Consider the following 15724-nt stretch of genomic DNA (forward strand, 5'->3'; position numbering starts at 1 on the left):
TTCTTTATTATATACTAAAGATAGATTTAGTACTAAGTTATAAGGAAGATTGCCCGGTAAACTCTCTTATACGTTTTATTATAGTCAATAATAATAATTAGAGGCTAGGGGATACTATACTTTAAAAATATAGTATCGATTTACTAAAATACCTATATAAAATATACCTCCTTCTTACTACTTAATAAATAATAACTAATATTAAAAGTTGTATATATAGCCGTTATCCTATATATTTAAAGGAGAGGCATATTAAACTTATTAACTTTATACGTACAATCCAAACTTATAACCTTAAAATTCTTCCTTAACTAATTAATACACTATAAATAAATCTAAAAAATTCTTTTAATCAAACTAAACTCCTTACCGTTATAATAATAAACTTCATAATAAATCCCCTCTATTAACTATAACTAGTCGAAAAATTATTAAATCAATATAAGGGCACCTACTTACTTTATTCTATTAACTACTAATATATTAAATATATTATATTATATAATAGTAATACTAAAGAACTCATTACGAATAATAAACGTAATATCTAACAAGGAAGTCTTTAATTACTTAACCAACCGAAGGATACTAGCAATTACTTCCTCTATATAATATTAATAATAATTAATAGTAAGATAATTAGCGCTATTAGGGTCGAAGGGATAGTTATAATTTTTCCTTATAAAGGTAAATTACTATACCCTAGTTTTAGTACTAAATACTAGCTTTGCTTACTATTTATAATTTTTTTTTATATTCGCTACTAACGGTCTTTGGAATAGGGCGTTATTATTATATTTCTTACCCCCGTACTTCTTCGCTATAATATACTCGATATTGTACTAATAAGGGAACCGAATTACTCCCTCTATCCAGTAATTACTAGTACGGTTCTTAGAAATACTAAATCTAAATTGTCTAGTAATATTATTATATATATATTAGTCTTATACACGCTAACTAGCTATACTAGTCTACCCAGGGGGGTATGCGGTGCTGCTTCGTTCGTAGTCTAAGGGAAAAACCGTATTGTTGAAATCCGGATGAAAACCCTCAGCTTCTCTATATCCAACCCTAACCCTAACCCGAACCCTTCGTCCCACCTCACCGTAGGGGGCCCGGGGAGCCTTGGTTGCTTCTTTCGTCTCTTCTCTCAGTACGTTATCTCTTTAGTCCCGGTGGACTTCGCGGCTTCTAATTGGTCGGTCCCTTAAAGCCCCACTTCCCTACCCAACGCTTCGGTAGCGTTTTTTCTTCATTCCGGAAGCGGGTATTCTTCTTTCATCCTATCTTCAGGGTAGGGGTAGGGAAGTGGGGTCTTTACTTTTTTTTTTAGTCGAAATCTTCGTCTTATTTTTTTTTTAGCCGGGATTTTTGGTGAGATGACGTTGATTGGTCCAATGTCGTAGGACCAGACGGGTTCCATCCGAGCGGAACCGTGGCTCTGGAATGGATTTCGGAGGTAGGGTTCCAATTCCTAAACCCTATTGGCGGAACGGGGAGGCCGGCGCGTCTTCGATTGGAATAAGATTTTTAACACGTGCCCAGTCACGTGCACCCAGGGTTTTGGACCAGGGTGGGCCCCCACATTTGATTTCGCTGTAAATACTCTTCTTCTTCTAAGAGCGCTTAGTGGAGCGACAGCGGGGAAGATCTTTCATCCGATCCGGCGGCGAAAAACCGGATGAAAAGGGGGGGGGAGCGGGATTCGAACCCACGACCTTTCGGATGAAACCGAAAGGGGGCCAAGCTCAGATCTTCCCAACTGAGCTATCCCCCCTAGTAATATTATTAATTTCTCTAATAATAATATCGATATCAATCCATTAGTAAAAAAAAAGTTCAGCGAAGGCGGGCTCCTTCTTACTAACCTCCTCCTTATTCTCTATTTCTTTATTTTAATCCGAAGAAGAATTTAATAACGATAATAAATTTAAGGAGTTTAAGGGGGAACAACGGCGGCAGTAGAATATAGGGATTACTAGAACTAGGGCTAAAATTAGAAATAGAAATAACTTTTCGTTTTTAATAAAATCGTTAATATTAAAAAACTCATAGTTATTATTATACAATTTAATCTTAATCTATTTAATTAAGGGGGTCGGACTAAGCGCATACGTAAATATAGGGGAGCCCGCTAAGGAGGAGGTAGTTAGATCGATAATTTTAGGTATTTCTATAGCGTACGGTTAGTAATTTCGATAAGTATAACCCCCTTAATACTACACTCACTAGCTCAATAGTAAATAATAACAGCGACGGCGATATGCTCAATTACTTCAATCGTTACTATTAAGGTACAGAGATGTCATACGATGTTGCTCGCTAGCAAATTTGGCGGGCGCTAACATAGTTTGCCATTGGTCGGGCGGCCCCCACACAGGGGATCTATCTGGGCACATAGTCGATTTATCCGGCTCGTTTTCAACACTGGACTTATCACTCACCGCCCGACGATCCCCAGAATTGCCAAGCAGGGGGGGCTTGGGCTTACTTGGATGCCATCGCAACAGCGGAATGCGGCTTAGACGTAGTGTATTTTAGGTGAGGATGAGTGAGAAGTCCGATGACCAGCTTCTACGAAGTGATTGACGTGAGTTTGACTTGGTAAGGCTGAGTTCGCCTGTCGATATTTTTGGTATCTTGGTGATAAGTCGGTGCAACTGTTGATGGCGATGGTGCCCGTAGCTTTCGTGGTTACCTATTTACGTTGTGGTGGTCAGGTCTAGCAAGAAGTAAATCCAACTTTTTTGCTTTTCGGTCTGAGGTCTCTCAATGCTACATGAAAAAAAAAAAGCAGTATCAACCTCCGGATGCTCATACAGTCTACCAGAATGTCCGTAACCTATGTGACCGAATCCCGTAGGTCGAAAATTGATACATGTAGAAACTGCGGGGGGCATTGCGTCCAGTTGACACAATTTCGTTGCCCATGGGGAAAGTACGACTTTTCCAATTGAAATCCTGGGGAAACCGAGCAGATACCATGCAATCAATGTATGTGCTTCATGGGTATGTTCCACGGCATTGAAGATAAGAGCAAAAGATTGGTTCGGAGAGTGGCTTGCCAATTCATTAATTCCATTGATTGATGTGTTGTTCTTGCCTTCCAATGCGTCTTCAAATGCACAGGGGCGCAGGCAGGCAGGCAGGCAGGCAGGCAGGCAGGGAGGCAGGGCTGATGATGGTTTCCGATAACAAGAGGGCCTTCTTCCGACAGGGACGGACGACGACGGACGTTTGCGCGCACCCGCAATGACGGGACTTATGGGAAATTCTGGGCTAGGCCTTTTGAGTTTTGACTTTCATCCCTACTGTTCAACCCCCCCAACAACCAGTTCCCCGGGTCCCATGGGAGGTCGTCACGTTGTCTCACTTGGAAGACTCCAACAGTTCGTCTGATATCGATCGTATATTCCGACGGGTTCCGGTTCCGCCGGTTCCGGGACCGGTCCCGGCTCAGAAGTTGTAATCCCGTGATTACGTGGACTGAGCGTTCATCAAGTAACGGATGTCACAGTTGGTGACAGTCATGCTGCACGAACTTCTCTTCAAAGCCATGTTCCTGTTTGCGAACTTGTTCACTCCCTCGTATGATATCGGTCAATCAGTCATTGGAGTTCCCCTAACACTCAGCGTGCGTCGATGGCCCATTGATGGCTTATGTACACTCCTCCGAGAACGCCGCCTATGTCATGGATGTGCAATCAGCTTTGAGGAGCTATGTCAATCGTCGATTACCAAGTTCCCCGTTCAAGACAAATTGCTGTCAATCAGGCATGCCTTTCAGGTTTGTCTAATACCTACCTTTCTTCTCTAGCTAGTGTTCCCCATACAGAATAAGGTATGCTACATGCGTTCATTGCTGCTGCTGCCGTTGCAGTACCCTGCAGTTGGTTATTCGTTCATTTCTTCTACCCAACATACAGCATAATTCTTCTAGTTTTTTGTATACAAATGTCCCGTTTCCATAGCCGTGCTCTGTACACATCGGGACTGTTGTACCCTTCATTCACCCCAGCTTTAGTGTCGCGTGATGACATTAATCGTACATATCGTGAGGCACATATTGCATTATATGATGCATAAACCATGAGAGACGCTGTGTAATGCCTTCCAGTCTTCAGCCTGGAAATCCTTTGTTGCTTTTTTCGGAAAAGACATGCTTAAAATCTGCCACATGGCATCCCGAGACCTCGCATGTCTTTCTAGACGCCTATTTACCCGCAGGAGCATGAAAACCCTTTAATGTTTACAGGGAAAATGAGACATTCTCAGACAGGTATGTATGGCTAAACTGAAGTGTCTGTGCTTCCTTGGCTTTTTCTTTTCTCCCTCCCTCAGCTCAGCTATCCCAGCTTATGTACCCAGACACAAACAAGAGAGCGCAAGCTCCGGTCTCCAGCCTCTAAGGGACAGTCAATGACGCTGATTCGTGCCACGGAAGTAGATAAAAAAGCATGTGGGCCAGTAAGGCATAATGACAAGCCGTCTCTGGCCAGGCTGACCTGTGCTTTCTGGTAGCATTATTGTTGTTCTGTTTCTCGTTTCATTCCTTTTCCCATCTCTCTTCGGTTTCCCTCGGTGCTATCCTCAATATTGCATACATTTGAAATACTAAATCGACTCCATCGGGGTTCTCAAACGGCGATGCTCCGATTTACGGCGTGGCTTGCAGAACCTGGAACTGGGCAGACAAATAACGGTTTTAGCTATACAGCGACGTATTTAATGGTGCTCCGAGGTTCCGACTTCCGATCGTGTTCCACAAAGGCACTCGAAGCCCCTCAGGAGTTTAGAGATGATCTCCTGTTGGGTGTCCGGAATTATTGAATATGGTGAGAGCTTCAGCATGACGAATGTATAGTCATATATGTAGTTGGAGGGCTGGAGAGCGGACCGACTGTATAAAGCCCAGATGACGGCGTTACATGAAAGTAAAAATATCAAAACATGCAGTGTTGTGTCTTCCATGCGTTGTTTGGTCTTGGAATGTCTTCGTTCAAGCATTGAGAAGACCGACGGTTCGAAGAACGCTGCCGTCTAAAAGTACGGGTGCACAAGATTGGAATGAGATGATGCAACAGTGGATCTGGTAATCCAGTTGTAAATACATCGCCGTACCCATAGATTCAATTGTCGAGCTAGGTGACCGTGAACTTATCAAGAATTTACGTGATAGTTTCATGAGCATATTGAAGAGTAAACAGCGGATGCGAACCCGCGAAATGGTCAACGGGGCAAAAAGCAGTGTCATCACCAGAACCGCGTTATCAAACCGGTCTTTAGCGCTGGAATATTGTATTCAAAAGCAAGCCACCGCTGGTGCTACGGTATACATATTCGGTACTCTTTCCCTTCTCTATACTTTCCCATATCCTTCTGCTATCTCGTCTCCTTCGCCATCGGTTTCAGGCCCAGGGGCTCGGTCATCTCCCTTTATCGCTTCCACCATCTCCTGGCGCTGCTTCAGCCGAGCAAGCCGGTAGTCCAAGTATTGCGCGCAATGAACCATCATCTGTTTGACCCACTCTTCCCAGGCTTCAAGATAACAGAGTAATGCCTCCTCAAAGACACTCGGCAATTGCTCCCTCACAGACCGCAGAAGCTCATCATTGAACCGGTCCACGGGAAACAGGCATCCCTACGCCATCGACCACTTGTGAGCCTCTACAGGGTCTGGCGAGTTCCAGAAGTTGCGTGTCATGGTCTTTATAAAACTAACCACCTTTGCGTACCCAGGCTCCTTGTTGAGCGCGTAGCCTGGCGAAGGGTTATGTTGATTTTCGACAAGTGCTTGTTTGAATGCATGTATTTTGCCGAGAGCCCATCTGCGCCGCTGAAGTTCGTCGTTTTTCCTGGTTGCCTCTTGGTTCATGGCCGGAAAGTAAGTCTGGTGTGACTCAGCGTTAGCGCTGCGTAGCATGATTCCCAGTCAAGATCATCGGGTACTTACGGGGATAGAAAAGGTCCAGTGTTCTCTCCAAGGAAAGGGGTTCGTCACAAACAATGGTCGAGACCGCGCGCAATGATAATGCTCGATTGTTGATCTAATTTTCCGTAATGTTTCGCGAATGCGCACTCGTGATGACCGGAGTTGGTTCGTTGACGAGATATTATTCCAAGCTGAAGGTTGTTATGGCGGGAGAGCGATAACTGATCCTCTTTTGCTGCTTGACAATCTGTCGATATGGTGTAGTTAATATTGTGTTGATGTTTTCTACAAGATGCAAATCATGGGTAATTACTTGCTCTAGACAGCGTAGAAATTGCTCTTGACGAGCTTCCTTTTCTCCTCCTCCTTCTCATTTCGATGCTCGGGCCCGCCATAGCTTCACCGTTCCTTCTCGCAGTCAACTCTTTTCTCCTTCTGGCATCTTTCTTTCTTATATCTTCCTTCTCATTCTCACGGTACACTTGCAGAGTCGTACCTGCACAGCATTCTCCATTCCGCTCCTCATCTCTTCAACGGGCCTTGACCTTGATCTCTGTGCTCATCACTCTTGATGTTTTGTCATGGCTGCAGCAGGAGCCAGACTTTACGGGCCCGGAAGACAAGTTGGGAACAACAATGAACGCAGGGTCATACAGATGAGTATAGTGTGCGAGGTGATCCACAGCGCTCAGGTGGGGGCACCGTCGTTCAGCGAACACTATTGATTTGCCTTCTATGCTTGACATATTTTCCGTGCCGAAAGTACATCGTCTAAAACGCCTAAAACCATGATGAAGAAATGATTATAACACATGGAAAAAAAAAACCACGGCGAACAAGATAATCTATGAAGACATTCCCACCGCCTCAATACCAGTAATTTCCCTTTCTCGAACGCCGCCATGCTGTCCTTGTTCCCCTCAACACACAAACCGGTTATTCCGCATCAGGAATTCCACTGACACCCTCCTCCTGGTACTTATCCCAGTTTGCCAAGATCTGTTGGATCTTAGGGGAGTTCGTCAACCGGTAGACATCCTCGAAATACTCCTTGGTGATTGCGAATGGCTTAGCAGTCACGTTGGGAATGTACTTGCCAATAAGCTTCGATGGGTCGATGGTAGTCTTGTTGATCTTCTTAAGCAAGAAGCTTCTGAAAGGCTTGACACCAGAGCGCAGGAAGGTCGAGTGGAAGGGCACATCGATACCGGGGAGCGGGATGGTTGCAAAGCCACGCTGGAGAACGAGGGGAGTGGGTTTAGCCTGAGTGTCGTTGGCGCACGACTTGATGATCTCGACCAGCTGCTCCTTGACAGTCTCGGCAGAGTATTCCTTGCGCATTTTCTCAATGTCGATCTTCATCATCTTGATAGCGTTGCACACACCGCCAAGGGTGTCGAGCGCGCGCAAGTCGCCAGCACAGACGTACTGCATGTTCTCGACGTTGAAGTTGACGATTTCAAGAAGCCATCCGGTGGTCTCTGCGATGCTACCGACCACGAACCGCAAGGCCTCTTCGGTGAAAGTCTTGTTGATACGGCTGGGGTTGACAGCGCACATGCCATAGTTGGAGCGGCCTGTCTCATCGCGCTCGACAGCGACTTGCATGGTGAGACCACGGTAGAAGACGACGGACACGAGGGACTCGATGGGCATGACATCGGCAAGGGCAGCCAGCGCAGAGTATTCGCCAAGAGAGTGACCAGCGAAGGTGCTATCACGGGGCACAAGTCCCTTGGCCTTCATGTCCTCGAAGCTGGCCTTTTCCATTAGGGTAAGAGCGGGCTGCGTGAACTGGGTAGCCGAGAGAAGACCGTTGGGTGAGCGGTAAGTGTAAGAGGTAGTCTTCTCGTCGATCTCCTTGAACATGCGCTCCGACTTGATCGAGCCATCGGCAGCCACAGTCTCGAAAGTCATGGACATGTAGTTCTGGCGAATGGCCTTGCCACGAGGGCCACCAAAGTGAATAGTGAGCTCCTTGGGGTTGTTCCGGACAATGTTGGTGATGGCAAAGCCTATAGACTTGTTAGTATTGGAATCAACAAAAAGACAATAGTAAGGGACATACCATAAGTGTCCATGAGATACTTGTCGGCCCGATCCCAGACAGCCTTGGCCACAGGGCTGCTGTTATAAAGATCCATACCCATGCCCTGTTCCTGCGAGCCCTGGCCGGTGAAGATGTAAGCGGTGATAGGCTGCTCGATTTCGGCCTCGCCCAGGAGCACCTTTTCCTCGGTCTCCTTGTTGCTAGCCTCAACCTTGATAATCTTCCGGCCAGCAACCATGCCGACGTGCTGCAACTTCACGTTGATATCATCATTGGGCAGAACCATGCCGGTAAGAGAGGCGTGGAAGCTGCGAACGCGGCCAACCTTGTTCTCGGCAGCCCAGGTCTCAACCAAGCTGCGCACCGCGGCACTCGAGTACATGCCGTGAGTGATGGTGCCAGGAAGGTTGGCATAGCTGGAAAAGACACGGGAGACGTGAATGGGGTTATAATCACCGGAGACGCGGGCATAAGTCTCGTTGGACGAGGGCGCCTTGAGTTGGAGGGGGGTCTTTCCGCTCAGAGGGATAGGGTTCTCAAAGTTGATCGGCTGTTCAATGGAGGAACCATGACGCTGGAGGTAGTCGATGACAGGATTTCCGTGAGATTCTCCAGCGTAGTAGTTGACAGTGGCGACCTGGATAATCTCCTTGGTCGGGAGCTCAAGAAGAACCTGGCCCTGAGTCTCCACGTGGCTGAAGACAGTCTTGTTCTTGAAGCGAACCAAGGTCTGGAGACGGAAGGTGAGGGTCTGGCCGAGAAGCTCAATGTCAGGGTTCTCAACATCATCCATCATGAACCAATCCTTGGAGCGAAGGACGGCCACGTCCTTGGAGGTGGCAAGATGAAGCTGCATAGGGGTCTCCACCTTGCGCTGGAATGTGTTCTCGAAGTCGGTGTAGGTACCACGATACAAGAACTGCGAAGTAACCTCCATGACCTTCTCACCGTCACGAGTGATGGTACCACAGACCTCGACCATTTTTCCAGACTCCTGGTTGATGACAGCGTTGATCTGAGCAGTAGTCGAAACCACATCGCCCTTCTTGAGGGGCTCAGCACCAGGCATCATGCGGAACTGGTTGGACAAATGGACGAGCTTGAGCAGGTCACCGTCAATGGTGCGAGGGAAAATAGGCTTGGTGATAGCCTTCCAGCCAACAACAATAGCAAAGTCCATGGGAGCATACATGACCTTGTCGGGTCTGTCAACGAAGGCCTCTCCGGTGTTGCCAACGGCGTGAACAAATTCATTGATGGCCTCGCTGGTGATGGTGGTCTTGCCGCCGTCGAAGACTTCATGAACGGAGGAATCGAGGTCGAGCTTCTCATCGCCGAACCACGCGCGCCAGTAGAACTCCTTGATGCGATCATTGCGACCATCCATAACCTCATGAATAGGAGCATAGCCAGCCTCGGGGTTGTAGATAAACTTGAGAGTGAGGGGCACTGGCTTTCCGAGGGCCGTGGTATCCTTGATCATGTTGACGACAATCTCGTTCTTGCCGTCCAGCTTGACCTCAATGACCTCAGCGTAGCGGTTGGGGCGTGGCTGCTCCTTGACGAGAATGACCGTCTTCTCGGGGTTGTTCGGGTGTAGAATCTCGACAAACAGACCACGAGCTGGCGCAAAGATGCGGCGCATGGGGTTGGTCTGGTACTTTTGTCCTTGGACGAGGACGTCGGACTGGAGAAGGGCGAAACGCCAGTTTCTTTGGTGTCCGGCGAGAAGCGAAAGCCAGGCGTCCAGCGAAGGAAGTTGAACGGAAGGCGATGAGGACAGACGATAGGTGTTCTTGTGCTCATCATAGGAGACAGTAAGACCCTCGATATCGAGAGGAATTTCTGACTCGATCAGCTTACCACCAAAGTACTCAATGGTAGGGATCTTGCTCTCATCGCCACCATACATATCACGGGTGAGCAAGGCGATGTGACCGTTGTGAATTCCGTCGAGGATATCCTTGATGGGCTCGTCCACCTTGGTAGCGTGCTTGGCAGCCATGGGACCCTGAAGAATACAGGTACGGCCGACATCCTTGCCAACAACGGCCGCAAGATCCTCCGACTGCCAGAGCGAATCCTTCTTGAAGAAAAACTCGAAGTTCTCATCGAGAACAGGCACAAAGGTGACGGGCTTCTGTCCACGACGTTGGCAGAGCAGGAGGAAATGTTGGACATCCTGAGCGTTGATGAGTTGCTTCTCGGCCTCGGGATAGTGCGAGAGAATCTGCTCAACAGCAGAGTAGGGCTCCTTGAGGTCAGCATAACTCTGGAGTCTGGAAGGCTGGCCAGGCGTGGTAGTAAATCGCTCCTCAATACGGTGGATAAAGTCACCAGTAAGCTTGGTGTACGACTGATCAATCCACCTAGCCTCATCTTTGACGTAGAGAAGCTCGACCAGGCGGCGAACAATCTCAGCATATGTCATGTCCTCAAGATCAACGGCCTTACCCTCCTTGTTCTGACCAAACCAGACCTTTTGGAAGTCCTTGTTGAGCTTCTCGATGATGTAATCACGGCTAGCCTTAAGAGCAGCGACCCTCTTCTCCTTGGGAAGGCTGAAGATCTTCTGGTCCATCTCAGCCCAAAAGCGGACACCACGAGTGGCGAGCTTGTGAATGGGCTCACCCATCTCAGAGCGGACAGTGATGACACCGCCAGCGGGGCCCTTGTAGGTCTTCTCCCAGTCACTGTCGTCAAGACCAGGAGCGTCAACGATAGCCTGCTTGGCAGCCAGGCTGGTGTGGGCTTCCTTGGCGACCATCATACGACTACCGAACATGCAGCCGTCGAAGGGCATGGGGGGATAGCCATACTTGATGGACCAGTCACCAGTGAGGTAGGGGTAAGTGTCATCAGCACCTCCGAAACCGCTACCGGCAACGAGAATGATGTTTTCTTGGCGGCGGATGCGACCATAGAGGTTAAGGATGGGGTGATGGAAATCCTCAAACGAGTGATGACCACCACCTCTGCCACCGGTCCATTGGAGAATCACGGGGAAGGTAGGGTTGGCCTTGGCGATGTTGATGACGGCCTGGATAGCCTCACCCGAACCAGGCTTGAAAGAAATGTGCTTGAGTCCCAGAGTCTCGATATACTCCTGCGCGACCTCGATGGAAGGAACGCCAGCACCGATGGTGAGACCTTCGATGGGATAGCCCTCAGCTCTGAGCCTGCCAAGCAGGGGAATCTGCCAGCCCATGGCGCGAGGGTTGACATAGATCAAGTTGACGCAGATACCGCGACCAGCAGGAACAGCCTTCTCAATCTTAGAGATGGCCTCGGTCATGGTCTTGGCATTGTAGTAGCCACCGCCAGCAAGCTCGATCTGGTAGCCAGCATTCATGGTGGCAGCAATGAAGTCCCAAGGCACAGTGGTAGGAGTCATACCAGCGACCAACAAGGGCGGGAGGCCAAGAAGTCTGCTCATCTTGGTATCAACGTATGTACGACCAACAGAGTTCTTGACCAGTCTAGGACCGTATTCCTTGACCCAGTTCACAGCAAACTTGACTGCCTGCTCCTCGTCACGGTCGAACAACTCGGGCTTGTAGCCAACATCAGTGACAGTTCCGTTCACCGTGCCAGCAAGGATGACGCGAACGCCGGTACCCTCCTTGTTACGGCTAGTCAAAATGCCGAGACCCGAGATACCGCCAGGGCCAAAATCGAGGATATGGGTGGCATCCTGGAAAACGGTGGCCTTCTCCCAGTGGACGGTCTCGCCCGTAATCATGCGGATAAGGGAAGGAACAATGTTGCCCTCAACTTCCTCCCGAAGATCCTTGCCCGTGAAAGTGTTATAAACGGGCATACCCAGGGTCCGAGAGTCAATCTGAACGTCCTTGAGGTCTTCGGCAATCAGGTCGGAAGCCTTGGCGAGGTACTTGCTGTGGAAAGGAGCAGTGATGGGCAGGAAACGGTTCACGAACCGAACCTTACGCTCGGTGTGGGGGATTCTGGTCTGATCAAGACCAGTAGCAGCCTTGAGCTTTCTCAGCTGCAAGTTGAGACCGTGCAGAGAGCTGGGAGGCCCGGCAACGACCATGTTCCGGGGGCTGTTGATCAAAGCAATGGAAATATGCTGATCCTCAGGGAGGTAGGCATTGGTCTGATCGATATGCTTCTGAACCTCGGCTTGGGGAAGGTCTCGAATGCTGAGCATGGGGGTAGGAACACCCTCGCCATTATCAGCCGAGTCTTGAAGCATCGAGGGGGCTAGGGAAGTTCTAGGGAAGGTTTGCTGGCTACGAGCGCCGATCCAGAAGAGGATGGTCAAGGCAGCCTTGCTATGCTCCTCGAAACTTTCCCACGAATCCGCAGCCGCAGTGATAGCAGAAAGGACAACACCTTGAGAGTGACCTGTCGTTCCGCTGATTCTCTCACGGAGGACGCCGGGATGCACACCCAGCACTTTGCAGGTGACCTGATAGTGTGCCAGCTGTACCAAACCAATCAAGGGGAAGCTGACGGGGGCAGAGATGAGGTAGTCGACGTCGGGGGTGGCCTCTGGGCTCTGAAGCCAACCAAGCACGTCAAGGCCCTTGGGGTACATCTTCTCGGCATCAGGGTGGCTGGACAGGGTCTGGAGCAGCTCGGCGGATGTAGTGATCAGCTCGCCGACGAATGCCGGATAGGTGTGGTGCAGCTCCCGGAGCTCTTCGAAGTACTCCTCGATGTTTCCTTGGCCACCAAAGATGGTGAAGATCTTGGCCGCGTTTTCACCAGCGGCACGGAACAGAGCCGACTCGTAAGGCTTGATGGCTCTGTTGCTAGCTGATCGCGCGAGGTAGTAGCAGCGAATGACTTCGAGCTTCTTGTCGTCGATTCCCTCCATTGTAGAGACCAGAGCATGGACATCGTTGCCCCGCAGAAACGCCCTCTCGAACTCGTTCAGGATGATTTTGAGTACCTCCTCGTATGAACCCTGAGCGTCGTCCTCGCCTTGTGTCACCTCTGTCGCGATAAAGCCCATGTATCTGGCAACAAGCTCGAAAATGGACGAGGGCTCGTCATCTTGCGCGAGCTCGTCAGTAGGGGCGGGAAGGATAGCAGCAAAACGCTCCTTTAGCTGAGTAGCGTGGAAATGAAGGCCGGTGGGTATCAAGAAAGAGGTTTCGAGGGACCCGTGAGAGACGGTGAGCGGCCGCAGAGAGGCAGACGACCTGGGGGTGGTGACGCCCGTCTGAGCGCCGGTACCGGTACCGTACATGGTTGTGAATGGGTATCTGAGAGACGGCTAGAAAGCTGAAAGACAGGGTGTCCGGTTAGCATTTACTAATCACGGCTGAAGAACAAGAACCGGTGTCTTAAAATATTCTTACTTGGTGCAATGGCTCCGAAACTCAGCAAAGAGCGGGAGCTAAAGGTGCTTCGATATAGAAAGCCACTTGAGGCTGGATAATTGGTGTGGATGAGGCTTCAGTAATGGGGGGAAGCCAATGACAAAACCGTCGTCGTCAATGTCGTCGTTGTCTCGCTGGTCTGGCACAGCAGGATCAGAGTCAAGGTTCCGGAGAGGATGGAAGGGTGGAATCCGGGGAACAGAAGACTCGAAAAGAAGGAAAACTTGAAGCTTGAAAGGACCTGATCCAGTCCCAAGCAAACTCTAGGGGAAGATGGAGGCAGGTAGCGTTGGGTATACGGCTTGGGGATGTGCCTCTAGAGGGAAGAAAGGGGCTCGACGAGGAAGAGACGAGGGGAGAGATGAGAGCAGACGAGAGGCAGGTGGGGAGAGGCAAGGAAGGAGGAGTCGGGACTGAGGGGGGAGGAGGACAGAAAATAAGAGTAAGGCGAAAGGGCCGGGATGGAACAGATGCGCGTTCAGTACATGGGCTTACAGTACATACAGGTGTAGAGGTATCCAAGTTCGTCCTTGGTTTGGTTTCTTCCGTTCACGAGTCGAGTGGAACTCGCACTTCCCAGTGTCCGGGGAATATCTTGATGGTGTCTGTCTTGCCTACCAGGACGACGAGCAGAGAGTACAGTTGACGATACCCGGTGCTGGAGCTGAGGCAGAGTTATAGGTCAGGCAATTATTTACCGACCTAGACTACTGAGGAGATACGATCCGGACTTTTGACGGGTTGGCCAGAGGGTAGAACTTCACAGCGGAGATCAAGGCAGCGGCGGGTGAAGAAGGGCTCAATGTTTTGGTGAGAGACGCAAAATACATGCTGGGCTGTGCCTGTAATATCCAGGCACACTCGAGGTGTACGACTATAAGATGGCGGGGTGTAAGGTAATTCGTACCTTCCCCTGCTTCGTCTTGGCGAGGGGCACGGAGGGGAGGGACCTGAGAATAAATTTCACCAGGGGCCTTATCGGTGCCTATCAATTACCATTCTTACATGACATTGGGCGCAGTGGGCAGCCACGTTCCTACCCCTGACTGTAATCTACGGTATTGCGAGCGGGCTTACGAGAGGCGTTACGACTCGGGCGAGTGCTCGCCAAATTTTTGAGTGGTTCTGCCAGTTCTTGTTGGGGAAGTCGCGAACACTGCTGAGGGTTCGGCTGGGTCGCACTGGACACCACCCAAACACCACCCCTTCCGTCCCCAGCATTACCTACAAGCCAAGACCCTGTCAAAGGCAGAATGGGCTCATGGAAATGGGACGCCGGCGGGGTCCAGAAGCGCCTGACGGGCTTTTGGGAACGTTTAATACACCACTAGCGACGTTTAGCGACGCTTCGTTCTGGGTCACGCAACAGCTTTGTACAAGCGTCGTCGTGCTTGCCTGGGGCTCGGCGTGCCATAATTGCGCTCTCGCTCTACAGCGTCGTGAATATCGCGACTTGCGCCGCCAATTGCGCACCGCCGCACCCAATGCCGCTTCGACCACTCAAAATCTACCTAGGTAGGAACGCTAGAGGTACCTACCTCTCGGTAGGTAGGTGCGTGGTACCCAAGTAGTTCTTCCGACCAGCCGAGTCCACATAAGCCCACAGCGGAAACCCCACTACTCCATGCGCAGATCAAGATAGCATTGTACCAGTACATGAGTCCGAAACTTCCAGTAGTGGAGGCCATGCAACCAAGATGGGGTCAAACTGGAGTCGAATTGGAGAAGCTTGAACTGGCTTCCCGAACCAGCCCGAGTAAGCCAATCAATGGCGCCGCAATTTCAAATATTTTGTCAACTTTTTTTTGAGAGTGTGGCATCAATGAGCAATGATTGTCCGTTGATGATTACTGATATCTTAATCTTCTGCCCCTTCACGTTCAAGCCCACTCCTTTCAAGCTTCTAGGTGTCGGTGATGCTCCAGGGGAAGATGAAGAGAGATCTGGCGGGTATGTACTATGTAGTGTTTACCAATTGTGAAGGTAGCCGTTCTTGTTTTGTTGCTAGTCAACACCGTGATAATCAGACGTCGAGGGTAGCAATGCAAGCAACGCAAGGGTGGGTATCTAGCTTGGTCTACCTAGATGAAGGAATCGGGCAGCGGCGCAGGCCATGCCAGCCTTGAGAGACCCGACATCATGGCGTGCCCATAGGGAAATACGGGCAACTGAAAGATTCGCTGGCGGGAAGCGGAAATGTTTTGTGTGTTCTGTACATATGTGTATCCGTCCCTCCGGACCATCAGCCGGTGACTGACGCCGTCGGCACTCCATATTCCGGCTTCCGACCTGGACGGCTCTAACTTTGATGATGTTTAATCCCATTCAGTGTGCCTTGAGTCCGCCGAGACCTGACGATGATTATGACGCCATGCAAAAAGGAGACTG

General features: G+C 49.8%; 3 protein-coding genes and 1 pseudogene across 4 annotated transcripts; 1 reads left to right on the forward strand and 3 right to left on the reverse strand.

Moving 5' to 3' along the window:
- Positions 1–1693: 1693 nt before the first annotated feature.
- Positions 1694–1780, reverse strand: B0T23DRAFT_t372 (annotated as a pseudogene). Its single transcript has one exon. The product of its transcript is annotated as a tRNA-OTHER (tRNA).
- A 3582-nt stretch (positions 1781–5362) lies between these two features.
- On the reverse strand, positions 5363–6173 carry B0T23DRAFT_415808 (uncharacterized protein; the record flags this gene model as incomplete). Its single annotated transcript, XM_062839607.1, has 3 exons — positions 5957–6173; positions 5726–5893; positions 5363–5644 (listed from the first exon to the last, which is right to left on the reverse strand). Exons 2-3 carry the CDS (start codon positions 5876–5878, stop codon positions 5363–5365), a joined length of 435 nt encoding a protein of 144 aa, XP_062688896.1. The 5' UTR covers positions 5879–5893; positions 5957–6173.
- An 11-nt stretch (positions 6174–6184) lies between these two features.
- On the forward strand, positions 6185–6733 carry B0T23DRAFT_246653 (uncharacterized protein). Its single transcript, XM_062834142.1, has one exon. It carries the CDS (start codon positions 6314–6316, stop codon positions 6593–6595), a length of 282 nt encoding a protein of 93 aa, XP_062688897.1. The 5' UTR covers positions 6185–6313; the 3' UTR covers positions 6596–6733.
- Positions 6734–13387, reverse strand: B0T23DRAFT_246648 (fatty acid synthase beta subunit dehydratase). The gene is made up of 3 exons (XM_062834141.1): positions 13316–13387; positions 8004–13238; positions 6734–7950 (listed from the first exon to the last, which is right to left on the reverse strand). Exons 2-3 carry the CDS (start codon positions 13201–13203, stop codon positions 6872–6874), a joined length of 6279 nt encoding a protein of 2092 aa, XP_062688898.1. The 5' UTR covers positions 13204–13238; positions 13316–13387; the 3' UTR covers positions 6734–6871.
- Positions 13388–15724: the final 2337 nt, after the last annotated feature.

Source organism: Neurospora hispaniola, assembly GCF_033458365.1.
Source record: "Neurospora hispaniola strain FGSC 10403 chromosome Unknown B0T23scaffold_9, whole genome shotgun sequence".
Taxonomy (NCBI): Eukaryota; Fungi; Ascomycota; class Sordariomycetes; order Sordariales; family Sordariaceae; genus Neurospora; species Neurospora hispaniola.

Excerpts from the sequence above, each read along its gene's own strand:
- B0T23DRAFT_246653 (XM_062834142.1), top strand. The coding sequence starts at position 6,314 with ATGCTCGGGCCCGCCATAGCTTCACCGTTCCTTCTCGCAGTCAACTCT.
- B0T23DRAFT_246648 (XM_062834141.1), bottom strand. The coding sequence starts at position 13,203 with ATGTACGGTACCGGTACCGGCGCTCAGACGGGCGTCACCACCCCCAGG. Across the intron at positions 7,951-8,003 it reads GTATCTCATGGACACTTATG|GCTTTGCCATCACCAACATT; the intron begins GTATGTCCCTTA and ends ACAAGTCTATAG.